Source organism: Chionomys nivalis, chromosome 10, assembly GCF_950005125.1.
Source record: "Chionomys nivalis chromosome 10, mChiNiv1.1, whole genome shotgun sequence".
In the NCBI taxonomy this organism is placed as follows: domain Eukaryota; kingdom Metazoa; phylum Chordata; class Mammalia; order Rodentia; family Cricetidae; genus Chionomys; species Chionomys nivalis.
Window position 1 is genome coordinate 45,959,162 of NC_080095.1, and position 27,231 is coordinate 45,986,392.

Genomic DNA, 27,231 nt, shown 5'->3' on the forward strand with positions numbered 1-27,231 from the left:
ATTGAAAAAAGAACAGTTGTCTTTTCAACCTGTAGAAAAGTGAGTTATGGAATCCATGAGCAGGAAGAGGAATGAGTAGGGAATGTTGCTTAGTGGTGAGGGAAGGAAGAGGAGGCAAAAGTAGAGGAAGAGGATAAGGAAGAGAAACACGAGGTTAAGACAGAAGGATAACTTGAACACAAAAAATGTGAGACCAATTTGAGCAATATTGTGAGAAAAAAGGATATGAGAAATCAAAAACAAACATAAAACTAGAAATTATTTTACCTTCTGTATGAAAATAAAACATTACATTTTCCTAAACTGATCTGGCTTAATCTATAAACATGTGTAAACAGCCTGATTCTAAGTAATGTAATCTTAAAACGCATTAAGACTTTAAACAAATAACAGATCAGTCTAGACTATATGAGGGAGGGAGAAACGTAAGGGAAGAAAGAGATGATGAGAAAGGAAGGGTAAGCAAGAAAAAATAGGAAATGAAGTATTTCTATTCTAACAAACCCTCAGGTAGGGAGACATTAAAATTCTTTCATATAAATATACTAAATACATAGTTTTCTCACTGTAATGACACTTGCAGCAGACTTCCCTATCTCTGACCACACTGTTGGAATAAACCCTGAACAAACTCTGCCAGACCCTGACCAAGGTGAGATTCCCTTGGCACTAAGACTTGCTAAAATCCTTCACCCCATGATGAAACTCCAGCCCCTGTCCCCTCACCACCATTGCGTAACTCAGCCACCATTATCATCTGCATCCTAAAAGCTGAATCATGGTAGCCCCTGGTAGAAGGAACAAGGCAGAATTCAGGGCAAGATAAAATGGCCTTGTCTAGACAAACAATTCCAGCAGGTATAGAGACTGTATGCAGGTCCCTGGAGTTGCACCTAACTTCCCATTCCCAAAACCCTACATAAACTCCAAGTCCCCTTCCCTCTTGCAGAACACCATCTACACACATCTAGGTCTGTTCTTCCCTGCTTCAAAGAGTCCTTTCTGCTGAGGTCAGACCGATTTCTTTCTGTCTTCTGTCTCTTTAAGGTGCCAGGACGTCTAACATACATTATTTATGATTTTTTAAAACAGAAGCATGAACATCTGAAATAGTCATTCTAAAAAAATTACCAAAGAAGAGCTGGGCGGTGGTAGCACATGCCTTTATTCCCAGCACTCGGGAGGCAGAGGCAGGCGGATCTCTGTGAGTTCGAGGCCAACCTGGTCTATGAGAGCTAGTTCCAGGACAGGCTCCAAAGCTACAGAGATACCGTCTGGGGGAAAAATTACCAAAGAAAAGTAAATGAGATAGAATAGAAGCTGCTCCATATTGGAAATAAAAAACTCATGGAGGAACAAATATAGGACAAATAAGATGTTTATGGGCAAATTAGGGTTAGCATGAGCCTTGGCCAGGGGCACAAAGTGCAGGTTAGATATCACTCTCTATTTAAACCACTACTTGCTACAGTATCAGCTCCAGACCTGGCAAATTCAAATTTGACCCTCCTAAGTATTAATTTGATGTCTTAAGCAAGTGTTATGTGACTGAGAGTCAATGTGTCTTTTGTCGTTCTGTTTAAGACCATGTCTTACCATGGCTGTCTGGAACTCAGAATCTTCCCACATTAGTTTCCCGGTGGCTAGGATTACATGTGTGCACTAATACTGGTACTTCCTTCATCTCTGAAACAGAGATGACAGAACCTTCGTAACATGATTATTAGAGAAATGGTGTCTGCTAAGGTACGCAGGGCTCAACAGGCATGGAAATGGCAGAATGATGACAATGACAAAAAAAAAGCATCCCTAAAAAACAGGCTTTAAAGAAAATACAAATTAATGTATAAAGCAACATTTCTCAGAATGACTTCTACTAACTTCTAACACAGCTCTGTTAAGTGTTGGTGTGTGCAGGAATAAAATTCACAGATTAAATATTCTAAGTGTGGGAATATGCATCTATCATCACTCATCAATCTCATTACATCTACACTGCCAGCTAATATGATAAAGGCTTAAGGAAATTCTTTAATGAGAGGTTTTTAACCTAATATTCTCATGTTTTTTGGACACAGAACTCTTTTGCATATAAATCAAATCCTAGGTCCAGGTTTTCAGCTTTTGTCTGGCAACAGAATTTAGAGATAATAAGTTGATCCCACATAAACAGTGAACTCTATCTGCCTTCCTGACAGTCATATAAAATAGATTTTAAGATTTATTTCCATTATCATTTAACTTTGCTTCTAAGTAGTCTGATAAAAAAAATTTGAGATAATATAAAAGATGAAATTTCAGGTCACCTGTGAAATGCTTTCTACATATAAAGCCTGTAAGACCTGATCATTTGCACTGGTTGACTTTGTTAACTTGACATAGAACTAGACACATTTGGGAAGACAGACTTCTCAGTTGAGGAACTAATCAGACTGGCCCGTGGGCATGTCTTGAATACCGACTGGTGTGGGAGAGCGCAGACCATTGTGGGCAGTGCCACTTCTAGACAGGTGGTCCTGGGCTGTATAAAAAAGTAAGTTGAGCAAGCCACATGGATCATGCCAACGAGTAGCTTTCCACCATGGTTCCTTCCCTCAAGGATGAACTATGACTGGCACACGTAAGCCAAATAAATCCGCTTCTACCCCAGTCACACTCAGTGGTTGTGTTTATCATAGCAACAGAAAACAAGTTAGGACAGTGAGCAGTAGCAGGAGTGCAGTACTGCCATGACAGACCTGACCATAATAGTGGGGGCCTAGCAAGGAAAGGGAAGTCTGAGAGGCTCTCAAAGATTTTATTAGAGCTCTTTCTATTATATTTTCAAATTAACAATCTGTGGTTTCTGGTTGCTCAGGTTGAAGGATCAGCAGTGATTTCTAAAAGACAAGCATAACCTGAAGTGAAATGTTTGCTTCAATAGGACAACTGATACCAGTTAGCAGACTCTGAAAATCAACTGTGATTAACAAGAGACCAGCAACACTGAGGTGAAATTTTTTGAAATATTTCCTCTGTGCGAACACACTGAAGCTGTGGTCCCAGCTAAGACTGCATCTCAAGACTGCAGATGAAACTAGCAATGTGAAAGTCTCCCATATGGTAAGGGATTTTTGATGGCAACAAAATTTCAGGACTGAAGAGGTCAGGAAGACAGGCTAAGGCCTGGCACCCCGGGCAGGATGGGAATCCCTGAGGGGACTTGAGAGACCATTGGTGAAGATGGAGCGTCCACTGAATATTGGGAGACGACAATACCGCTGGATAACCTCCAAGAACAGTAGCATGAGTGGAGTGTAACCAACTTGAGCCTATGACACAAGCTGTGCGTTTTCCCGGTGGCAGAGCTAAGAAGCTGAGCTGCCCAAGCCCTCTGGTACTTAGAAGATCATAACTGAGTCCCAGACATTGGACTCTGAGCCATTTACCCTACTGGATTTGTGATATTGCTTTGATTAGATTTAACTGTTCAACGATCTTCCCCTTTTGAAATAAGAAAGTATATAACTTGTTTTTATTTTTTAAGGTTTATTTTTACTATTTGAATCATGTGTATGGATGTGTACATGAATGTAAGTACTCAAAGAGGTCAGTGGTATGCGATCCCACGGAGCTGGGGGTTATATGCAGTTGTAAGCCACCTGATGTGGATGCTGGGAATTGAACTCAGGAAGAGCAATATGTACTCCTAGCAACTGAGCCATCTCTCTAGCCTCTTGTTTTGTTTTAGAGGAGCACACAGTTAAGAGATTTTTGGATTTTTAAGAATTTGGGTTTTTCGGGTGGTGATTAGTGCACACCTTTAATCCCAGCACTTGGGAAGTAGAGGCAGGCAGATCTCTGTAAGTTCAGGGCCAACCTGGTCTACAAGAGCTAGTTCCAGGACAGGCTCCAAAGCTACAGAGAAACACTGTCTCGAAGAAAAAAAAAAAAAAGAAAAAGAATTTGGCCTTTTAAATTGCAGGAATTTTTAAAAGACCGTGGAACTTTTAAAAGTTAGATTGTCTCATACTGTGATATTAATATTAACATGATACATTAGGGACAAGTAAGAAAAGAACGGTTAAGGTTTAATAGTAATTTATTTGTATATCATGTTGGCAAAGGGCCAGTTGTGCTGGTTTTCATTAATCTGACATAAACCTAGACTTATCTGTGAAGAATCTAAGTTGAGGAACTGTCTCTATCACATTGGCCTATAGGCATGGCTGATGGGAGGGGGCCCAGGCCACGGTGGGCAGTACCACCATATGGCATGTTTGTAAGAATTATAATACTTCCTTCAAATTTAAACGTTTGTTCTAGAAAGGAGGGGGAGGATCATGAGCCTCAGGAAGTAAACAAAAGGACACATGTCATGGAGAACAGGAACTTAGAATCTGATTCTTCAGGGGCCCTACCCAGCAGTGGGAAAAAAGTAAATAATTGAGGGCAGAGGGGAGACTCTGGCCAGCTAAAATGGTTGAAAAAGAAATTCAGACCATCAAGCTGTCTATCAGCTGCACAGAGAGAGTGAAGCTGCAGTTTTGGGCAGCGGCTACACACACTGAGGTAGCCTTCCTGGTGCTGAGCTGCTTTTACATTATCCTTACTCCTTGTAAGTAACCCACAGTCTTATCAGTACCCTCCCCCCCAAAAAAAAATGCATTGGCTTAGCAAACTGGACATTGGTGGAACTGTTACTTTGGTCTGTCCTGGCTCCTTCTCTGGGATGAAGAGACATGTATTGCGTCTCCCCAGGAAAAGTCTGTGAAAGACCAGCCACCCCTGGGCAGTCAGAAAAAGCAATCTGAGCAAGCAAGCAAGTCACAGGCAAACCGGGAGGCAGCCCTGACTTCCTCAATGACTGAGACTGGGGCATGCAAAGCACATCATTTTCTCCATAAGTTGCTTTCAGCTGTGATGTTTATCATGGCAAAGGAAAGCAAACTATAACAATATTTAAACCAGTGCTTTTGTTCTAAGTATAAAGAACTGATCTTAGTACTGGCATTACTTATATTCTCTTAAATCTGGTCCATCCCATACATATTTTTGTCAGAGTATGCATAAACCAAAGCAAAACATACTGTGCTGTTTTTACTTACCTAATATTTTCACAGCATAGTGAGGACTTTCTAAAACAATTCCTTCTTCTGTGTCAAATATAGGGTTATCTATTCCAGTCTTTGGAGGAATTTGAGCTAGTTTCTTAAGTCTCATGGAAGAATTTAGATCAAGTTCTTGCTTTTTCCCTTCTTCCTCACGCCTACGTCTCATATCCTCCTGTTGCTGTCGAATACGCTCCAACTGTGCACTTCTTCGCACTGGCATCATCCTGGTGCCCAGATCTCCAGGGCAGTCAACAGCCATCTCTCGGTGCTTCTGATGTTCCTCTGGTGATGTAAGATCAAGATTTTTTATTCCGGTGGCTGATTCCTCTGTTACATGCCCATTCATATACGATGTTGTCATGGTTATCTATAAACATGCACCACTTTTTATATATCAATTTTCCTATACAGCCAATTCTCTTAATTCTGTAGTATAAAATCCATGTTACTTCAAAGAAAAAAACTTCTTATATCACATAATAATGCTATGAAAATGTATCCATGAGGGAAATCTAAGGGGAAAGATGGAGGGAAAAGTATAAGAATTACAATATAAAAACAAAATTTACATAGCCAATTTCCCATTTCTATACAATACAGAAAATATCTACTAAGTTCTTTTTTTTAAATTTATTTAACTTTATTTTATGTACATTGGTGTGACGGTGTTAGATCCTCTGGAACTGGAGTTATAGACAGTTGTGAGCTGTCATGTGGGTGCTGGGAATCGAACCTAGGTCCTCTGGAAGAGCAGTCAGTGCTCTTAACCACTGAGCCATCTCTCCAGCCCCTACTAAGTTCTTAATATAGTTTACAGTGCAGATTAAGACCATTCCCTTCATTTTACAGATAATGTTGAGAACATCAAGGTATTTCTTTAAAAAGTTGTCTCTCAAGAATATGAAGCATACTATTCAATTTACAGGTTAAGAAAAGTGGTTCACTGTAACATTTAGCAGAGTGAGAAAGTAAAATGGTTTGACTATTTTTTTTTTTTTTTTTCCTTTTTTGAGACAGGGTTTCTCTGTGGTTTTTGGAGCCTGTCCTGGAACTAGCTCTTATAGACCAGGCTGGTCTCGAACTCACAGACATCCACCTGCCTCTGCCTCCCAAGTGCTGGGATTAAAGGCGTGCGCCACCACCGCCCGGCAATGGTTTGACTATTAACTTTGTAGCGAATAGGTGCTCTGGGGCTAAAGATACTTCAACAATCACTTTAAACATCTCAACTTTATGCTTAATTAAGGCACACAGGATTAGCCGGCTGTGTGAACAACTGACTACAACTTGGAGCATGGCACAGCCATGTTAATGGCTAACTTGAAATACAGAAAGTATTTTTAGGTAAAATTTTATAGGGGGTTTTGCAATGAAGATGATGCCCAAAAACAAGGTTTATCAGTGAAATTATCTAAGGACAAAACTACATAGTTAGAAAAGACTATGTAGAACGTTAGTCTTTATAACTGCTGAAATTTTATAAGGAAAATTAAGATTAACTTGTAAGGACTCATTTAAAGAAAACAGTAGTTTCTGTAGCATTAAAAACACAAAGACTTCCAGCAGAAGGAGCACACAGACAAGAGCACCGAGCTTTCACTTGGGCTCTACTGTATTTCCCAGCTTGGCTCCCGCTGAACCACAGCGTCACTTAGAAAATTTACTCACAGAACTTTTTTAGCTTTAAAAAAGATAATGTATACAAATTACAAAACAAATATATGTACTATTAGTATTAATTTGATTCTAACTTAAGAGTCCTCCAAAATAAATTAAATAGAAAACATTTTATTCAATGTCACTAGCTTTTCATCAAGTCATTTAGGCATAAGTATACAGGCTGTTTATGTGTGCAGACTCACACATTAAATTTAATTAGCTTTTTCTGCACAGGCTTTAAAAATATTTACAATACTGAGCCTACCTCCTCCTTGAGTTGAGCATCATTCAGTAAATATGCTTAGAGTACAATGCTGACTGAGTAAAATCCAGGTTTTTAGACAGTATTCCTAGTACCAGTCAGTCTTCTTCCAGATGCCGTTACAGTAAGACAAACTGCTTAACACAGATGAACACAGGCTCTAGGAGAGCCACTAAGGCCAACCACCAGGAAAACAGATACAAATTACATGAGCCGCTAAAACTGAATTTTTATAATGACAGGTTATCCTCCAAACTTTAAGCTCTTATTTATAAGCACATGATCTATATAGAAGCACCATATTTACCATTAGTTCCAAGAAAATTAGAGCTACTAGATTTATATTAGGTGAGCCTTAAGCTTTCTGTGTTCATTATAAAAGATATAAATTAAACTGGAGGCAGCTTATTTAATGTTTTCATTATAAGTAAGCAGAAATTTGCGTAGGAGTTACTATAGTGTTATGGTTAATTTTAAAAATACATATTTCCAAAAAATAACTCTTAATTTTTAAATTTGTAATTATGGATCTAGTCTTTATTCTCAGATTTCTACAACTATCATTAATCCACTTAACATTTTATTTTGGTTATCTCTCCTAACTGTTCAGCTTAGAGCGAGAAAAAAATTAAATGCTTATTTTTCTCTGGTTCTCCTCAGCAGATTCCAAATGTATTAGAGGACAGGCTATGTCTTATTTTTACATCTCTAGGACCTAACATCACATAAGTGACAAAGGAAATGTCCAAGAAATATCTGTTAAAATAAACTTAGAGTATCAGTAAGTGTGAAGAGGATGCAGACACCTAAAACAGAGGGACAAGAAACAAGGAAAATAGAAGGACACAGTTCTTTGTGCTGCATTTTGAGCACAACCATCCATACAAAAGTAAGATCTGTTGTAGATAAATGGAACTCACAAGACCAAATGATAGAGAGGGAGGAAACCTCAACTCAATACCAAGAAACAACCATTTGTACCAAAGCTGGGAAACAAAGCAGGCTATCAGGAAAACTTATATATAAATTTTCTTATATAATCTTAAATTTTTGGTCGAGAGAGAGATGGGAAAGAAAGACTTCATATACGTTCACTACCCACCTAGAGTCTTACCCCTCCCCGCTCCATCTTTCCTTCTCTTTCTAGCATGTAATGCCCTTTGACCAGCAGCTGGAAAGTCTCGTTTTAAGTGATCAGCATTCCTCTGACATTTTAAGAGGCTGGACTCTGTTTCCATAGAAACAGCTTTGTCAGCTAATGCAGGACTTAGGCCAAAAATAGTGAAAAGAACTTACATTATGCAAACCGGTAAACCTTGTCTTCTATCCTTATTTCTTCACTCTGTTCTTTCCCCAAAATTCAGGTTAGCTTTCTTATTCTGCAAAACAGAAAAAAAAAAAAAAAAGTAACTAAGCGCTGAAGTATGAAACTAACCAAGTGTTACAGTGTTTTGTGGGGAGTGAAACAAGGAGTAGTTAAGCATGGTAACAGCTGAATTTGCAGATGCTTAGGATATTTTTTTGCAAGGTCATAGTTTTATATACACACACACACACACACACACACACACACATCACCACTGTCATCCCAGTCACCAATGTTGTCATATATTAGCATAAATGTAAAATGCTGATCCTGGTGGTAAAGGTCTGTAAGGCCAGTGTGTGCGGAGTACTAAGACAAGTGGTCCTTGGAGCTCATTGGCCAGCCAATTAATGAGCTCCAGATTCAGTGAAAAGACACTGCTTTAAAAAAAAAAAGAAGGGGTGGGGAAGAGATTAAGGAACACAATACCCACACAAGTACATATATAATATATACAACGCACACACACACACCAAAAGCTGGTTATAAACGCTTACATACTGAACAATTCCATTTATTGTCTAGAACTGGTAAGACTATAAGACAGAAAGTAAACAAACTGCTTAGGATTCAGGTGGGAAGGTGGGTAAGAGAACTGTGACTGAGGCGTATAGGTTTCTTCAAGGAATGATAAAAACCATTGGGGGTGGTGGTCATTGGTAAGTATTTTTCCTTTGCCACCTCTCTGCAATAATCCAAACCAAACCAGATCAGACCGAATTAGAAAAGAGTCCTGTCTGTCCCCTCCCCGGGAAAACAAGTAGAGTGGAAAAGATCAGGGAAAACCGGGAGACGGAGTGTTCATTCTCTGGGGGGCAGTTTAAATAGCCTGTGGGAGTGGTCATGACCTTCCCTGGGGAGGGGTCACCGTTTGGCGGGCTTTCTTGGAGGTGGAGTCTGGACTGCAACCATTCCCAGGAGAAGGGGCTTAGAATGGAGTTTTCGGCCCAACATTTTAAGATGGATGCCAGGGGAGTGGGGTGAAGCCCCCAACTAAACATTTCAGACACTCTGTATAAAGGGGTGTTAGGGTGATACTTCTAACCAAACTGTCATATGTTAACGAATTGTACGTGTGAAATGGGTGAACTGTTGGCATGTGAATGACATAAAATAGTAAAGCACAATGAAATAACATTAAAAACACTGTGATGGAGTATCTTGGTTGCATACCTGACACACCTGGAAAGGGGCAGCCTCAGCTGAGGAACTGATTCAATAGGACCGGCCTCAGGGCATGCCAGTGGGGACATTTGTTCAATTGCTAACGATGAGGGAGGGCCCAGGGCAGTTCCACCTTTGGGAGTTGGGCTTGGCCTTTATAAGGAAGGTAGTAAATCTGTGTAAAATTGAAAAAGCAAACTAGCAAGCAGTGTTCCTCCTAAATTCAGTTCCTGCCTCTGGGTTCTTGCCTCATTGATGGGCTGTAAAGTACAAGATAAAATGAACCTTTGCTTCCCCTAAAGCTGACTTTTGTTTTTGGTGACTGTTTAATCACAGCAACAGAAACCAAACTAAAACAATATAAACATTAAAATTAAAAAGACTAGCTATAATAAGCATTGAAGGAAGGTGTGGAGAAACTGAGACTCTTTACTTGATAGTTCATGGGATTCAGTTCTCTCCTTCTACCATGGGGTGCCAAGGATGGAACTCAGATTTATAGGGCTTGGCAGCAAGCACCTTTACCTGCAGAGCTTTCTCTCCAGCCCTGTATAAACTATTTTTAAAATTCTAAACTGAACTCTTAAAATCAAATTTTAATGTAAGTTTTGCATATTCATCAATTTTAAAGGAAAACATAACCTGATTGTACATTTAAAATGACATCTTCTAGAACCGGGTATACAACCCAGTCTGGAATTCTTATTAAGTATGCATGAGACCCTGTGTTCAAATGGCAGCCTACTCCCACATACACACGCTAAATAAATAGATAAATAAATAAGTAAATAAATAAATAGGGGATGCATTGTTATGTGTAAATTATGCCTCAAAGGAATGAGTGTGTTTGTGTGTGTGACTGTGGGTGTGTGTGTGTGTGTGAGTGAGAGAGACAGACAGACAGACAGACAGACAGACAGACAGACTGGCCCAACTCACTAGTAGTAGTTGATGACCTTAAACCCCTGATCTTACTCTAACCTCTCAAGTGCTGGGTTTATAGGTGTGTGACAAACGCTGGGCTGAAACAGTTTTTAAAAGACCACTTCAAATTCCGAAAACAAGACTATATTCACATCATATAAAGACCCTATTAATTTTCTGAGGACGTAGCTCAATATGGTAGATCAAGTATTTATCAAGCACAAGCCCTGGATTCACTCCTAAACATACGACTCAACTTATTCAACAAATATTTAACTTGATGCCTAACTTTCAGCTTCACAAATTTCTAATGAACAATAAATAAATGACCCCCTAAATCACAGAAGGAACTAGCTGCACCCAAAACAAAGTAAATACAAGCCAAAATTAAAATACAATTGGGTTAGTCATACAAGTTACCAACCCAGAAATTATTACTCAATTAAAAAAAAAAGGGCACAACTTTAAACAAAATCAATCCAATATTCAGGTGGAAAAAAGTCCTTTTTTTGTTTGCTTTGAGACAGGGTTAAATGTAGCGGAACTGGCCTAGACTCCGACACGTGACTGAGGCAGACTCGCCACTCCTGATCCTCTTACTCCCTTATCCTAAGTGCGGGAACTACAGGCTTGCATTACTATTCCTGCTGGAAAACTAGTTTATACATTTCAGAGTTAAAGGAACTGTTCATGTTGTCTTAGAGATCTATATTTTTATTATGTTTAATGATGTGATTTGTATCTTTTTTGGGTATGTGCACACTTGTGCTAGTTTCTGGAGACCAGAGGCCTCAGATCCCTGGAGTTAGAGGCAGCTGTGAGCCACCTGATATGGCACTGGGAAGAGGAATACAAGCTCAACCACTGAGTCCTCTCCAACACAGGAAGCTTTTGGAAAGAAATACTTTTAAACATCTGGAGTAAGCTAAATTCAATTAGCTCAAAAGCACACTATTATAATAAAAGGCCAAGTACAAATAAAACGTGTTTCCTTTTTAGTAGAATACACTGGCAAGTCTTGCAAGGTAATTTTTAAAATCCTACAGTTTAGGTTTCAGATAAGAGTACCTTTACTGTCATCCACATAATTGCATTTCAAAGGAGTTATTGCTATTTGCACATCGTTAAAACTATACTAGACACACAATGCCAGATGAACTTATAAGGAGTGGAAGCAAAATTCCATAAAAAATATTTAGCTGGGCACCATGGTGCACGTTATAACTCTAGTGCTTGGAATATGACACAAGAGGATCAAGAGTCCAAAAAAAAAAAAAAAAAAAGTGCTGGGCACCGAGGCTCATGCCTGTAAACTCCGAGAGTTAAGGCAAGAGGATCCCTGAGTCAGACCAGCCTGGACTACGCGAGAATTACCAGCAAGCCTCAGCAACAAATTGAGACTCAGTCTCAAAAAAACAAAAAAGTTCAAAGTAAAAATCCAATAAAGATCTCAAAGAGGCCCAAGGGTAACATACATCTTAAAGCCATAAAAATCTTCAGCCTTTGAGGACAGAAAATAGTAAGATTCTTGACACTCAGTTGGATAGGAATAAGATGAAGTAATCAGTTTAGAAGATCTATTTATCTTCTGATATAAACTTTCAAAGATTTAGCGGTTTTTACATTCCTGGACGAAATTACATATAAAATGCATCTGAACTCAAAGACGTAAGCTTACAAGTTTCTTTTTTCCTCCTATGATTCTGAGTCATATGACTGCCTTGACATAGAAATAAAATACAGTAGATACAAGTAGATAGGAAAAATACCACTATGTTTATAATTTACAAAAATCAAACCAAAAATGGGTTAAAGACCTAAACATTAAGATCAGAAACTCAAAGTTATTAGAATTAAACACAGGTTGGAAGGCGGGGGATTATACACTTAGTCACAGGTTTTTTCTTTCTTTTCTTTTCTTTTTTTTTTTTTGAGGGACTCATCTAAAAGCACAGGCAGCAAAAACAAAAACTATCAAGCTACAACGGTGGGTACAGCAAAGGAAACAACTGTCAGCGGGCCCCTCCTGATGGAGACAACATCTGCACACCACACATCAAGAGAGGAGAGTATCCAAAATGGGTAAGGAGCCTAATTCTACACCAAGAAAAATGCAAGAAAACACACCTAAGGGCTAGAGACGATGCAACGGGTAAAGTGCTTAGCAGGGAAGCATGAGGACTGGTTCAAATCCTCAGCACCAGGCTGGAGAGATGGCTTAGCCGTTAAGAGCACTGACTGCTCTTCCAGAGGCCCCAGGTTCAATTCCCAGCATCCACATGGCAACTTACAACTATCTGAAAATCCAGTTCCAGGGGATCTGACACCTTCACACCAATGCACATAAAATAAAAAATAAATAAATCATAAAAAATTAAAAAAAAAAACAAATCCTCAGCACCCACACAAAGGCCAGGCACTGCTTCACAGGGGTGTATTCCAGCTCGGGTGGGTGGGGTAGGGTGCAGAGACAGGGGTTCAATGGCCAGTCAGTGAGAGATCCTACTTCAAACAAAACGGGGGAGGGGGTGACACCTCACATCAGCCCACACACATGCAAATGTGTACACACACATGCATTATAGACACACTTTTAATTAAAAAGAGATGAACAGAAAAGAGAAAATGAAACACACACACAATACCATTCTGCTGTGGGACAATGGTCTTTTACTCTGTCACTTGTATTGTTTTAATAAAACGCTGATTGGCCAGTAGCCGGGCAGGAAGTGGGGGGGGGCGATGAGAACAGGAGAATTGTGGGAAGAAGAAAGGCTGAGCCTGCAGTCATCAGCCAGAAACAGAGAAAGCAAGATGAGAATGCTTTCATTGATAAAAGTTACCAAGTCACGTGGCTAACACAGTCAAGAATTATGGGTTAATGTAAGTTATAAGAGTTAAGAAGAAGCCCGAGTTAATAGGCCAACCAGTTTATATAATGTAGACCTCTGTGTGTTTCTTTGGGACTGAACGGCTGTGGGATCAGGCAGGATAGAAACTACTGTCAACCCCATTCATCTTTTAAAAACAAACTTTAGCCATTTTTATAAATACAGTATCAAAGAACAGTATGCCAAGTGACATGAGCTGTGCACTAAAGACAAACACTCCAAGTCCTCACCTAGATGCAAATTAATAAAGACAGACATTTAGGAAGAAGCAAAGAGTAGGTGGCAGTTAGAGAGGGAAGAGGACAGGAGGAGGGGAATTGCAGGAGACCAGCAGGACATATACCAAACAGCACAGTGAATACAGTGAACAGTAAAGGATTGTGCATTTCAAAATTGCTAAGATAATACACTGTAAATGCTTTCATTACAGACCCTTCAACGTTGTGATAGTGGATGATCCCATGCCAACAAACGGGGCAGAGGGAAGGTTTAAGTATTTGAGGTGATGTGTGTATTTAGCTTGATCAGTCCATTCTGTACTCATTAATCAGAGTGGTTACTTTGTGCCCCCAAAGTAAATGCAATTATAAACTATAAATTTAATAATTTAAAGTAAACAGTAGTGTTTAAAAAATTCATTCTCATGGAACTGTTATCAGAGAACTGAAAGAACATATGGCAGATAAGAAGCAGCGGCACAGTCCAGCTTCTCAGAGACTGGGAACGGAAACAGTCAGAAGCCAGCTATGCAGTGAGGCGGAGGACAGAAGGAATGCCCTGCATGGACTTCAAAGGGGCGCCCGAGGTCCAGAGCTTCAGCAGAGCTCTGCAGTTAACTCAGCCCTGGAAATAAATCAAGTTTATCTGCTCTGAGTAAACCTGAGTTTGATGCTACTTGGTATCAGCCACAAGGAAACTGAAAGTCATTCCAGCCCACTCCTACTGACCCAGTGGTGGGCCGCACACACAGAAAAATGGAGTATGTCTTAGCTTTTGCCTTTTCCAGGGAGCTCATAGTCAAAACACAGAAAGAAGTATAGACTGGCAGAGGCAGAACAGACACTTCTGCTTGCATAATCATTTAAGCAGAGACATTTTTGTTGTTGTTGTTAAAACCTGCCTCTCATTCCCTTTTAGTATTTACTAATAGGTACATAAGTTCATAATTTCACTACATACGTATGTATATATACACACACTATTATATATACATGCTCATTGTACTGGGTTTTGTTGTTACTTTTCTAATAGTAAAATCTTTTTTCTGGTCCTTCTTCCTACACATATTTACTATACACACATTTATTATTCTGGGTTCTGTTGTCACTTTTTCTCTTCTCTTAATTCTTTTGTCCATCCCATCTTTCATTCCCCGTTCTAAAATTCCAACCTTCTTTCTCCTGCTTTCTCCCTTTCCACACTATCTATGTTTGCTCAAAAGTCAGTGAATACTTAGGAAAAAAGAATAGGAGAGATAAAACCTCCATCTTGGGCTGGGACAATGACTTAGTAGGTAAGAAAGAGTACCTGTTACACAAGCATACAGATCTGACTTCAGATCTCAGACACCTACATAAAAGCTACAGATGGGGCGCTGGTGAGATGGCTCAGAGGTTAAGAGCATTGCCTGCTCTTCCAAAGGTCCTGAGTTCAATTCCCAGCAACCACATGGTGGCTCACAACCATCTGTAATGGGGTCTGGTGCCCTCTTCTGGCCTGCAGGCATACACACAGAATATTGTTTACATAAAAATAAATAAATATTAAAAAAAAAAAAGCTACAGATGGCTGCATGTGCCTGTAGCTCTAGTGATGGGGAGCATCGAGGGGGTTCCCTGTGACAGAAAAACAAACAACCAAGTTCAGTGAAAAACTCATCCTAAACGAATAAGGGAGAGTTATAGAACGCAGGACATCTGATGCTCTCCTGCGGTCTCCACACATCTGCAGTGGACATCCGCACACACACAAAACAAATGCATGGTAGTGACTAGGTTCAAAACAGGCATAACTGGAGCTATCTAAAGATAACATACATAATTTTCTACTTTGTTTGCACAAACAAGATAATTTCATTGTGGAAAACAAGACTTGCAGTGATTTCCTGCCATCATTCCTCAGCTTAAGTATCAAATTTGAGTATCACTGGCTATTACTGTTAGTATATTTTTAAAACTGCTGTTTGGGGGCTGGAAAAACTGCTGATAGATGGCTGTGTGTTACAAGTACGGACTGCTCCTGCAGAGGAACAGGGTCTATTTCCAGCACCCCATCCAGCTCAACTCTAGTCACAGGGGAACAGATGCCCTCTTCTGACTTCTATAGGCACTGCATGCATGGAGTGTCCAGAAACACATGCAAGTGAAACACACCCACAGAAATAAAACAAAAATAAAGGTTAAAATACAAACAAAATACAACTTGCTGTTTGAGTTGCTTAGCTTCAAAAGAAATCGAGTGCTAACTCACTTGTTAAGAGCAGAAACTGCTCTTGCAGGGGACTAAGCTCAGTTCCTAGCACCTACATCAGGCAGCTCAGAACCACCTGTAACTACAGATCCAACAGATCTGACGTCCTCTCTGGCACTCACAGGCACTAGCACACATTATATACAAATAAAATAATGAATTAATTAATTCTGATTTGAGATTAGGATAAAATTTCCAGTTTTTAAGATGGCTCTAAATATATTTCTACCACATTGTACACTAAAGATTCTGCCAAAAGACTTTAAAACCTATACAAGAAGCAGGACATAAAAATCAATATACAAAATCCAACAGATTTCTTACACTTATATAAGGACATTGTCAAGAAAGAAATGAGGAAAAGAAACCCAGTCACACTAGTAGTAGCAGTAAAATACCCAGGAGTAAACTCAAGGATTTAAAAGAGCTATATAATGAAATATATGTAAAAAAGAAGAAACTAAAGACACTAGAAGATGAAAAAACATCCCATGTTCATGGACTGGCAGAATTAATGCTCTTTAAATAGTCACCTGCTCCCAATAGCTAACCAAAAATGTAATTTAAAATGTTAAAATAAAAATCATTTTATGAATTAATATATGCTGATAAGTTTTAAAATTATTACCAGATATCATATCAGCTCTTCCAAAGCAATTCTGGATGCCAGTTCTTAAAAATCTTTAAACTTTTATATAAGTGTTGTCTCCATGTATATCTGTGCATCACCTGCACACAGTATCCATGGAAACCAGAAGAGGGCATTAGATTCCCTGAAACTGGAATTACAGGCAGTTGTTAGCTGCCACATGGGTGCTGGGTATCAAACACAGGTCCTCTGGAAGAGCAGCTAGTACTCCCAAGCGCCAACCATCTCTTCAGTCCTAATCAATGATTATTCTGACTCCCAATACCCACTACTATGGGGAAATTTAAAGATATATAGTCACAATTTATTTATTTGTTTGTTTATTTATTTATTTTGTATGCAGTTAGCCAGAAGAGGGCACCAAACATGGTTGCTGGGAATTGAACTCAGGACCTTTGGAAGAACAGGCAATGCTCTTAACCGCTGAGCCATCTCTCTAGCCCCTATAGTCACAATTTTGACTGTAAGAAAGCTATTAGTTGGGCATGGCTGTGCATGCCTTTATTTCCAGTGCTCAGAGACAGAGGCAGATGAGTCTCTGTGAGTTCCAGACCAGCCTGGAATACATAGTGAGACATTGTCTCAAAACAAACAAGCAAACAAGCAAACAATGTATCTGCTCTATTCAGGCAAGAATGTTTAATATGCTCAGGCCAGTGCCTCACAACACAAAAATTATCTAATTCAAAATGCTAAAGTTGAAGAACTCGAAGTTAAATGCTGGAATATTATCTAATATTTCCTAATACAAAATCAAAATTGAGGCATTCACACAGCAAATAGAATTCAATAAACTTCTCATACATTAAAAAGTATGTAGCCGGGCGGTTGGTGGCACACGCCTTTAATCCCAGAACTCGGGAGGCAGAGGCACGCGGATTTCTGTGAGTTCGAGGCCAGCCTGGTCTAGAAGAGCTAGTTCCAGGACAGGAACCAAAAGCTACGGAGAAACCCTGTCTCGAATATAAAAAAAATAAAATAAAAAAAAAAAAGTATGTTAAAATAGCCATGTTTCCTAGCTAAACACTAAGTGGAATACTTTTACTTATGATGTTCCAAAGCATTTTTTAAGAATTATAGGTTTTCAAATACCTATAAATGCTGAGAGTGATTGAAAAAATCCTCACATATTTAATCCATTGTTTTCTAAAATGTTCAAGAAAGAACTTCTATAGTTGCTTTTTCAGCACTGGAGACTGGTTTATATACTGACAGTCTCTACATATTTTAAGCTCTTCAGGTAATAGAAACAGTTGCCTGCATTGGGACCAGTAATAATCAAATTACAAAACTGTTACAGCAAATTCAAGATGCCACTCATCAAAGAAAATTGCCATCCTTTGTGTGTCATATTAGAGCACATTTGTAGGGACATAGCCCCACCCATTGGGGGCGTGTTTGTCTCGGGCTAATGTTTACGGATAAATCTGCCGGGCGTGAGCCCAGCAGCCCTTTTCTTTTGTTCCGCTTTTTCAGTGCTCTGCGGGAACCTGTGGTCCTGTAAGTCTATTTCCTTATTAAAGCTGTATATATCTATATAATCTGTCTGTATTTATTTGCGCCACCACATTTGGAGCCCAACGTGGGGCTCTGTTGTAATAGGAGCGGCGGGGCTGCGTCCCGGCACCCGGCCGCCCGCATGGCTAGCTTATGCCCCGAAATAATTACACGGAAACTGTATTCTTTTAATCACTGCCTGGCCCATTAGCTCCAGCCTTTTATTGGCTAGCTCTTACATATTGATCTAACCCATTTCTAATATTCTGTGTAGTACCACGAGCTGGCTTACCAGGAAAGATCTTAACCTGTGTCTGTCTGGAGTGGGAGAATCATGGCGACTCACTGACTCGGCTTCTTTCTCCCAGCATTTTGTCTGTTTACTCACAAAGTGAGCTCAGACTCGACAGCTCTGCTCTCTGGAGCAGACGCCATGCTCCCCTCTCCCCGGCAGACGCGATAAAGCTCCGACCCAGGATGGACGTAGGCTAGAATCTTCCCGGTAAGCGCTCCTTTGGGTGCTACACACATGAATAGAAATGGGCCAAGCAGTGTTTAAAAGAATACCATTTGTGTGTCGTTATTTGGGGCATAAGCTAGCCAGACAGCCATGAGCCGGGCTGTGGGAAGAGGCCCGCAGCCCCTACTACACACATTCAGATCTTCCTGGCCCACCAGCTGAAGGGGATGCTTTAGCTGATAAACTTACTCAATTAGTCCCTTTATCTCAGGTTGAACTTGCTCAGCAATCACATGCTTTACATCAACAAAACAGTAAAAGTTGAAGAAAACTATTTGGATTAACAGGATTGCTCATCAGACTGCTAAGCAATGTGATATATGCTCACAGTATTTACTTGTATCTCATCAGGGAGTAAATCCCCGAGGCCTGCTGCCTAATCATTTATAACAAATGGATGTTACTCATATTGCAGAATTTGGCAACTTAAGAATATATGCATGCAACAACTGATACACATTCAGGTTTCTTAATGCCTCTACACACACTGGAGAAACGTGATAACTCATTGCTTAAAATGGTTTTCATATATGGGAATGCCTAAAACTATAAAGATGAATAATGGATCCGGATATGTTAGTAAAGCAATTCTGTACCCAATCGAATATCGAGCATAAAACAGGCATTCCTCTTAACCCTCAAAGACAAGGAATTGCGGAGCCTGCCCATGGCTCCTTGGAAACACAATTTATAAAAATAAAAATGGTGGAATTATACCCTCAGTCTCCACATAAGCCCTTAAATCATGCCCTTTTTATTCTAAATTTCTTGAATATGGATACCAGTGAGAAATATGACACAGAAAGATTCTGGCATGATGACCAGAGCAACTTTCACTAAAGCAAAATGGAAAGACCCTTGCACAGGATTATGGGAAGGACCTGACCCTGTTTTAAAATGGGGTCAAGAATAGGTCTGTGTATTTTTCACAGGAGAATGAGGTACAATGGCTTCTGAAATGTCTGGTCCAGTGTGTGCAGCAGAGCGACGCCAGTCCTGATGATATCGTGGCCACTGGTGCCCCCACAGGAAAGTCAGAGTGAGATTGTTGAACCTGCGTTCCTGACCCTCCTATGTCTTCATGCTGCAGTCTGAGAAGGGAAGGAAGACCGTGGTGATGGCTGGTGAGTCCCAGCTTCCTGGTGGACCTACTGCACAAACTTCCAGACATTAGTGAGTCCCTATTACTTTGGAGATGGCCCAAGAACACTGACTGAATATGTGGTACTTTATCCATACTATATATCTTGGGACACAGAATTCATTTTTGCCAGTATAGTGTTCAATTTAGCGTTGAAATAAAGGACCTGAGTGAGAACTGAGACCTCAGAAATTTTCCCTCTGAGGGAAAGAGACTTGTTAAAACAATAGCACACTATAATGGAGGCAAAGAGTGACTGAAGCCTCTCTTCAGAGATGAAGAGGAGTGGCATAAAAGTTTTTGCTGCTACTCAGAGACTGGCACAGTCCGAACTATCTTTGAAAGTTAAAAGCAGCAATGGATTGAGCTATAGGAGAGGAAAACACTCATAGCTCATCCACCTCAGAAACTTCTTGTCTTCTGATTAGAATTATGGCACTGACTTAACAATAATACTTAATAATATTTAATAGCTTTTTGACTTTTCTTTTCCTCTTTTAAGAATGAATGTTATGTAACCCACACTGGTCTGAAGTTTGAAATTCTCCTGCCTTGGGGCGATGGTAAAGATAGAGGAAGCAGGAGTGCTGGAGTTTAAAGGCAGAATCTCATTAAGTAGCCAGGCTGCCCTATACCTGTGCCTCTGTGGTGGGGTCTTAGGTCAATATCTTCTCACAATTTTACTACTAAAACATAGCTTTGAATTATTTCGGGGGGGGGGAATGAAGCTAAAAATTAGATCGTCCTTCATTACATTCTTTGCAAATTTGGTTATCATTCTATTATAGCAGTACCATGCAATATAAAGAAGTGGGAGCAGGGGAACAGTGCACAAAGACACGGTTCATTCTTCTTTTTCCTCAGGTGCTAAGGATTAGAGCCAAAGCCTTGTGCATATGAGGCAGGTGCCACCAAGTCCCCGCAATTACTTTTTTTCTAAACCTGATAATTAGGGTTCTCATATGTCATTTATATTAAAATTTAAAAAAGCATTTTATTTTAATCAGTAGAAAATACTCTGTTTGTTCACATCAAGTACAAAGTTCAAGGCTTTGGGGGCTATCTCAGACCGCACACCCAGGGTAGAAATTAGTTCGGAGCCAAACAAGTTTTGTGCTTGGTTACTTGAACTGCCCCATTATCACCTTCAACTCCTACATAATAAAAGAGTAAATGTATCCAAAAAGTTTTTTTGAAAGAAATACAAGAAGGAACGGTATTTTATGCCATTTTCAAGCTGACGACAAATCTTTTTTTAGCATTTAGCTTAAAATGACCCATAATAAGGCTTTTATGTATATGGCAACCAATCAAGATATATAAGCCTTAAAGAATAAGAACAGTCTAGAACACAGTCAGTGTAAGAGAGAAGATAAAGCCAATTATTCCTGAATACTAAGTTAAACTGCTAAAATTTTCTTCTGGAAGCACCAAGAGACTACTGGTAGCCAAGAAAAAAAAAATGACTCTTTAGGAAGCTGCAGCTATTCTGTAACCATAGCTGAGTAGAGGTAAATGTAAGGAGAGTAGCCAGTAATATTCAATACTTCTCACATGGGAGAGTAAAGGAGCAGAGGGGAAAAAGGGTAACTTAAAAGAATGGTTAATACAAAGGATGTTTTGACAGGATTTTGAGATGGGGAGTCAAATATAATTCTAAAATACTTAGTATAAATAATTGGGCCGGGGAGAACTATATAGAACTTTAAAATATGGTCATCCCCCTTCCCCTATCCTTGAGGAAGAGGAGGGATAGCTTAGATTCAGAAAGAAGATGACAAATTCTACTCCTTCTTAGTTAGTTAGTTAGTTAGTTAGTTAGTTGGTTAGTTAGTTTTTCGAGACAGGGTTTTTCTGTAGCTGTGGAGGCTGTCCTGAAACTAGCTCTTGTAGACCAGGCTGGCCTCGAACTCACAGAGATCCGCTTGCCTCTGCCTCCCGAGTACTGTGATTAAAAGCATGTGCCACCACCACCCGGCTGACAAATTCTACTTTTAAAGTATCACTCACATTCCTTTACTGCCAGTACCAGCCTGATAATAAATTTAAAAAAATAAATTTAAAGAGTTAATTTCTAGTGTCTGTATCAAAAACTTCATAGCAAACAATACTTGCTATATGATACAGCCATTACAGGCTACGAGAACCTCCCCCAATTGGTGCTATTCCCACAAAGTACTTCTTAGCATCAGGCTAGCTGAGCCTGGTACCCTGGTTGGCAGTCAAGATTTTTCATGAATAGGCTGGTGCTTAGGGGCCAGAAATGTTCTGTGATGAAGGGTTCACTGCTCTAAGACATGGAATTTACTATGGATCTTCAAGAGCACTTGAGGAGTCCCTTCCTTCAATGTCATTGTCACCATGACTGCCAAGATGTTAAAAGAATGTCATTAAATGGCCTCTCACCTGCAAACTTCCCAGTAATGACCTCATTTGTCCAATACCCTCAAATTTTGGATAGTGCCTCCTGCCCCTCCCCCCATTTTTATTTGGAGGGACTTTATTCTATATCTTATTGCTGCCCAAACCAAATGGACTGAAGGCCAGGGCTGGTTAGACAGCTTCCTCTACCCACCCCACTCTGTGTGTTTACTAAAATAAAAACAAACAAGGAAACGAAAAACTAAAAAGTAGAGTTTTAGCACACTGTTAATTGTTGGATAAGGCACTGGAACAGACTTGTAACTTACATTCACATCTTATATTTAGATTGCTAAAACTTTTATTATTATTAGTGTGGGGGGGTACATACCACACCCAGTGGGAGTCAGAAAACAACTCTGTGGAGTTGGCTTTTTCCTTTCACCTTACAGGGGTTCCAGAAAAGTATTCAGATTGCCAGGTTTGTGCAACAAGTGACTACTGAGTTACCTGGCTAGCCCACAATGCTTTCTTTAGCGCACTGCAAGTACAGTTCTTCGTCTTATCTCCACAAATGACCTAAAATGTAGGCAAATCAGAAACCCCCGCTTCCCAAATGTACAGGCACGGAATAGTCAAATCCAAGTAGGTAACATTCCTGTGGATTCACAGTGCTGTTGGTACCTGTCATACACACTACATGCGTCTTCGAAAAGTCTCATAATTACACTACTCTGCAGCCCTTAAAATATGGTCAGAGAAAATGAACATGTTCCCTCAACTGACTGCTTCATGCTTTGTTAATGTATCACAATTTTATTTCACCACTTAACTGCACTAACATTTACTGCTCAGGTACCTAAAGCTGAGCTAATGAAGGTGCTGAGGCAGTCCTTCAGAGAAATGTTAGGAATGTGATCCCCTACTATCCACGAAAAACCAAACCATGCTACCAACAGTCCCAGGTTCCAAGTGATCTTACATTAAAAAAAAAAATTACTCTTTCCGATCATGCTCCAATTTCAGCATGCTTTGCCAAGGTGAACCACTTGTCTTAACCAAATTCTTCAATAATAAAATATTAAATCATAGCTCTAAATATGCATAAAAATGTAGCACACCAGCCTGTTTGATAAACTAGCTATCCTCCTTTGGTAAAATTTAAGTAGCTGTAATATTCCTAAATACAACTAGCTATATCATTTTAAGTCCATGACATCTGACACACATCCCAGCTCCTTTCTTCCCATGCTACTCCACTGTCTTCTGCACGGCTTTTCTGAGCTCCCTAATTCAACCTCAGTCTTGTTTTTCGTGGATCATTTCTCATGGTGATGCCGGCTTAGCTTTCCTGAAAGAATCCCTATTGCAATGACGGTGCTCCTTTAGACGTTGTCGCTGCCTCTTTCCCTTTTAAAGCTACTGTTTACTGAGGATTAACTACGCAACAGTCACTCACTGGGCTTAGTACGTGGCATGCATGATCTAATTTAAACCTCGCAGCAGGCTTCTTATTGAATGATGTGCCTTACTTTAGCAAGGTACAAAATTTGTGCCTAAAGTCTGTTGATTCCAGGGCACTTTACCAATTATCCTGCAGGACACCTGTGAAATTCCTCAGCCTGACACTTTTATTACCTTTTTTGACTTATTCTTTCCCCACTTTATTTCTCCCTCCCTAGATCCGAAATCAAACTAATATTTCATATCATGTAAACCTTGTAACTTCCCACTTCCACATCACCAACATATTGTTTCTTACACCCACACAAACAATTACTGTTTAATTTTTCAATCTGTTAAGTTTTCCTCTCCATTGAGCGTCTTAGAAATCTTCCCTAGACTAACCTGGTTCTCTTCCAGCTCTTCCCCTCTGAGGCACCATGCATTTTCTACCTTGAAATCAGAACACTTATTGTCACATTAAACCAAGCAGATTTCAAGCTCTGTCATGGAGTTAATGTCTAATTTGTATCTGATAAGCTCATACGGTGTGTGATACAATAGTCCTCTCAGGCAGTTATAGAGCTCCAGGCTGTTTGCCAGTCTCTGTGAATAAGAGTGAACCGTAGTGAAAACCAGAGGAAGGAAAACTTTTAGACTTTCATGCTGTGTTATAATTGTTTTATCTTACTATTACTGTTAATTTTTTACTGTCCCTAATTTATGAACTGAACTTTACTATAAGCATGTTTACATATAAGAAAAACACCTTAGTATTTACAAAGCTTGGTACTATATTCAACTTCTTCAGGCATCACTAGCACATGTTCCATAATAAGAATATATATACTGTGCTACATACCAATAATTAATCTTCTGATCCAATCAAAGTACAGGGTAAGGATACAATGCCGAAGGCTGATGCTGCTATTAAAAGACTCATACTGTTTTACTGTAAATGTGTTTTTGCAAATAAAGGAACTCAGACTAAAATATTAAAGTACAGTTTAGTTTAGCAAATACATAAACCAGTAGTGCAGTGGTATTTTATTTGTGTTTTAGTAAATAAAGTTTGCCTGAAGACCAGAATGCAAAACAGCCACACTAGTCAGTTATACAAGCCAGGCAGTGGTGGCACACACCTCTAATCCCAGCAGCCACACTACTTGCCATAGAGGCCACGCGGTGGGGGTGCAAGCCTTTAATCCCAGCATGAGAGAAGTTTAAAAGGTGGGGTGAGACAGGAACTCTCTCTTTCAGTCTGAAGATTTCGCAGAGGTAAGAGCTCTCTAGTGGCTTGGCTGCGTTGCTTTTCCGATCTTCAGGTCTCTGGGTTTTATGATCTGTGCTACACAGCAGCAGTAGTCATTCACTCACTTGTGGGACTACACTGCTGCGTGCTTTATATGGCTGGCACTGTAGCAGGTTTGTTTATGCCAGCATCACCACAGACACGTAGGAAATTCTGCAGTGTTGTAGTATCACTAGGTGACATTAATTTTTCCAGCTCCATTAAAGCTTACAGGACCACTATCTAATACATGGTCCTCTGCTAACCAAAATATTGTTATATAGTTCATGATTGCTATTAATGAAAAATTACTAATCTAATTGAGATGTACTAAGTATAAAATACAAACTGGATTTCAAAAACTGTTATTTTGAAAGATTTAAACTATCATTATTTTTACATTTAATACATATTGAGAGGGTTATAATTTTGATATACTATGTAAGACACTGTTGATTTTCTTTCTGCTCCTTCCCTGGGTGGACTAATCCTAGGCTACACCTCCAGATCTTTACTTTTGTTTAATTTGGGTATTTTAGCATGAAGCTCTGTATGAGGTGACAAGGGGAAGCTGTGTGAAAAAAGCGAGTTTCAAAACAGCATTTGTGTGCCATGCACTTCTGTAAATACACAGAAACAGTTTATGAAGTTATTAACAAAACTGGGAGAACATACACAACTTTTTAAAAAGATTTATTTTTATGTGAATGAATGTTTTACCTGAATATATGTGAGTGTGTGTGTGTGTGTGTGTGTGTGCGTGCGCACGCGCGCGCCTGGTGCCCCAAAAGGACACTGAATCCCTTGGAATTAGTTACAGTTTTTAAGTCACTGGGTTGTAGGAACTGAATCTCTGTTGCCTTTATAATTTCAAAACTAATATTACTTTAAAAAACAAGCATAGAAGATTTAACTTTCAAGGGCCACAACACTTTAAAATGTATCAGACTCAGGATGTGGAATACTGATAGAGCAATTTCTTCCTATGTGTGATCACGGCTTTGGGTTTGAGTCCCCGAACTGGGAAAAAAGTCAGGTTGGTAACTTCTGACTGCATTCTGCTGTCATATTAATAACAAGGAACAGAGATAGCTCAACAGGTACAAGCACTTGCCATACAAGCCTGATCACCTGAATTTGATCCCTGAAGGGTGGTGCAAGGAGAGAACCAATAACACTAAGTTGTCCTTTGACCTCCGCATATATGCCACAGTACACACACACACACACCATATATACATATACAATAATAAAGAATTTGTAATATAATACAATGACCAATATTCAGATAATTCTAGTTACTAACTCACCTGGCTACTGCTTTGCTTGGAATATATTCACTATAGAATCTCTCTACTCCCTCCAATCAATCATTTTCTTTAACTTTTTTTTTTTTTTTTTTTTTTTTTTTGATTTTCGAGACAGGGTTTCTCCGTAGCTTTTGGTTTCTGTCCTGGACTAGCTCTTGTAGACCAGGCTGGCCTCGAACTCACAGAGATCCGCCTGCCTCTGCCTCCCGAGTGCTGGGATTAAAGGCGTGCGCCACCACCACCCGGCCCTCTTTAACATATTCTTACATAAAGTTTTAGGTCTCTAAAACTGCATTACATGGTATTTCAACTTCTAATACAGTGATTCACAGCTTCCTAAAGGAAAAACATTTCAAAGGTCAACAATTTAGTAGATGATTACCTCTATCTAGATGGCTGGCTGCTACACAAATTAAAAATAATGGGGAAGAGGGTATTGCCCTGTCAAATGAAGAAATACCAAATAACCATTTCAGAGTTCCCAAGACAGGAATATTAACCAAAATGAAAGGTAATAAAGGCACAGCCAGACTAAGCTATAAGGTTAGACTAAAGAAGTAATAATAGCATTTCAAGACTGTAAGTGAGGACATGTCACAAGAACAGAAAAAGAATCTTGACAAGTGGCCGGGTGGTGGTGCACGCCTTTAATCCTAGTACTAGGGAGACAGAGGCAGGCGGATCTCTGTGAGTTTGAGGCTAGCCTGGTCTACAGAGGGAGTTTCAGGACAGGCTCCAAACTACAGAGAAACTTTGTCTTGAAAAAAAAAATCTTGACAAGGAAGATGGAGAACAAATGTCACCAAGCTAGAATACAACGAATTTTGGTGCCACAGTACTGCCAAGGGTACAAACAATGCTCTGAGACTACGCAGTCTTAAAGGAGAGAGCATGGGTCTGGTCTCAGTAACATTCTTCACAAGTAATATGGAAGATTACACTGTTGATCCTCTAGTTAAAGGGGTTAGCTACACCTTTATTCAAGAATGCTAAGTACTCAGTTGGTACAAAATGTGTAGTCACTGACAAGAAAGATGACTGAGGGAGAATCCTTGTCCTCTGGGTTTAGCTATTTTGACACAGTCTTAGGTGGCCAGCCAGAGTGCTTGAGACTCAGCGGGCAGCTCACTCATTAACTCGTGCCAGTCTTCTACTTCTTTGCACCCTTATGTTTAAGAAACCTAGAATCTA

At 39.6% G+C, this 27,231-nt stretch overlaps 1 protein-coding gene across 2 annotated transcripts in view; it reads right to left on the reverse strand.

The window, feature by feature from the left end:
- Positions 1 to 27,231, reverse strand: part of Pals1 (protein associated with LIN7 1, MAGUK p55 family member) — an 83,590-nt gene that overhangs the window by 40,478 nt on the left and 15,881 nt on the right. The window contains exons 2-3 of one of the 2 annotated variants that reach the window (XM_057782815.1): positions 8,311 to 8,393; positions 5,088 to 5,375 (exon numbers count right to left, since the gene is read on the reverse strand). In XM_057782815.1, coding sequence (XP_057638798.1) covers positions 5,088 to 5,352 — 265 coding nt within the window. In that variant the 5' untranslated portion in view covers positions 5,353 to 5,375; positions 8,311 to 8,393. Of the gene's footprint in view, positions 1 to 5,087; positions 5,606 to 8,310; positions 8,394 to 27,231 lie in introns of both variants that reach the window. The other variant, XM_057782814.1, reaches the window with a different exon arrangement.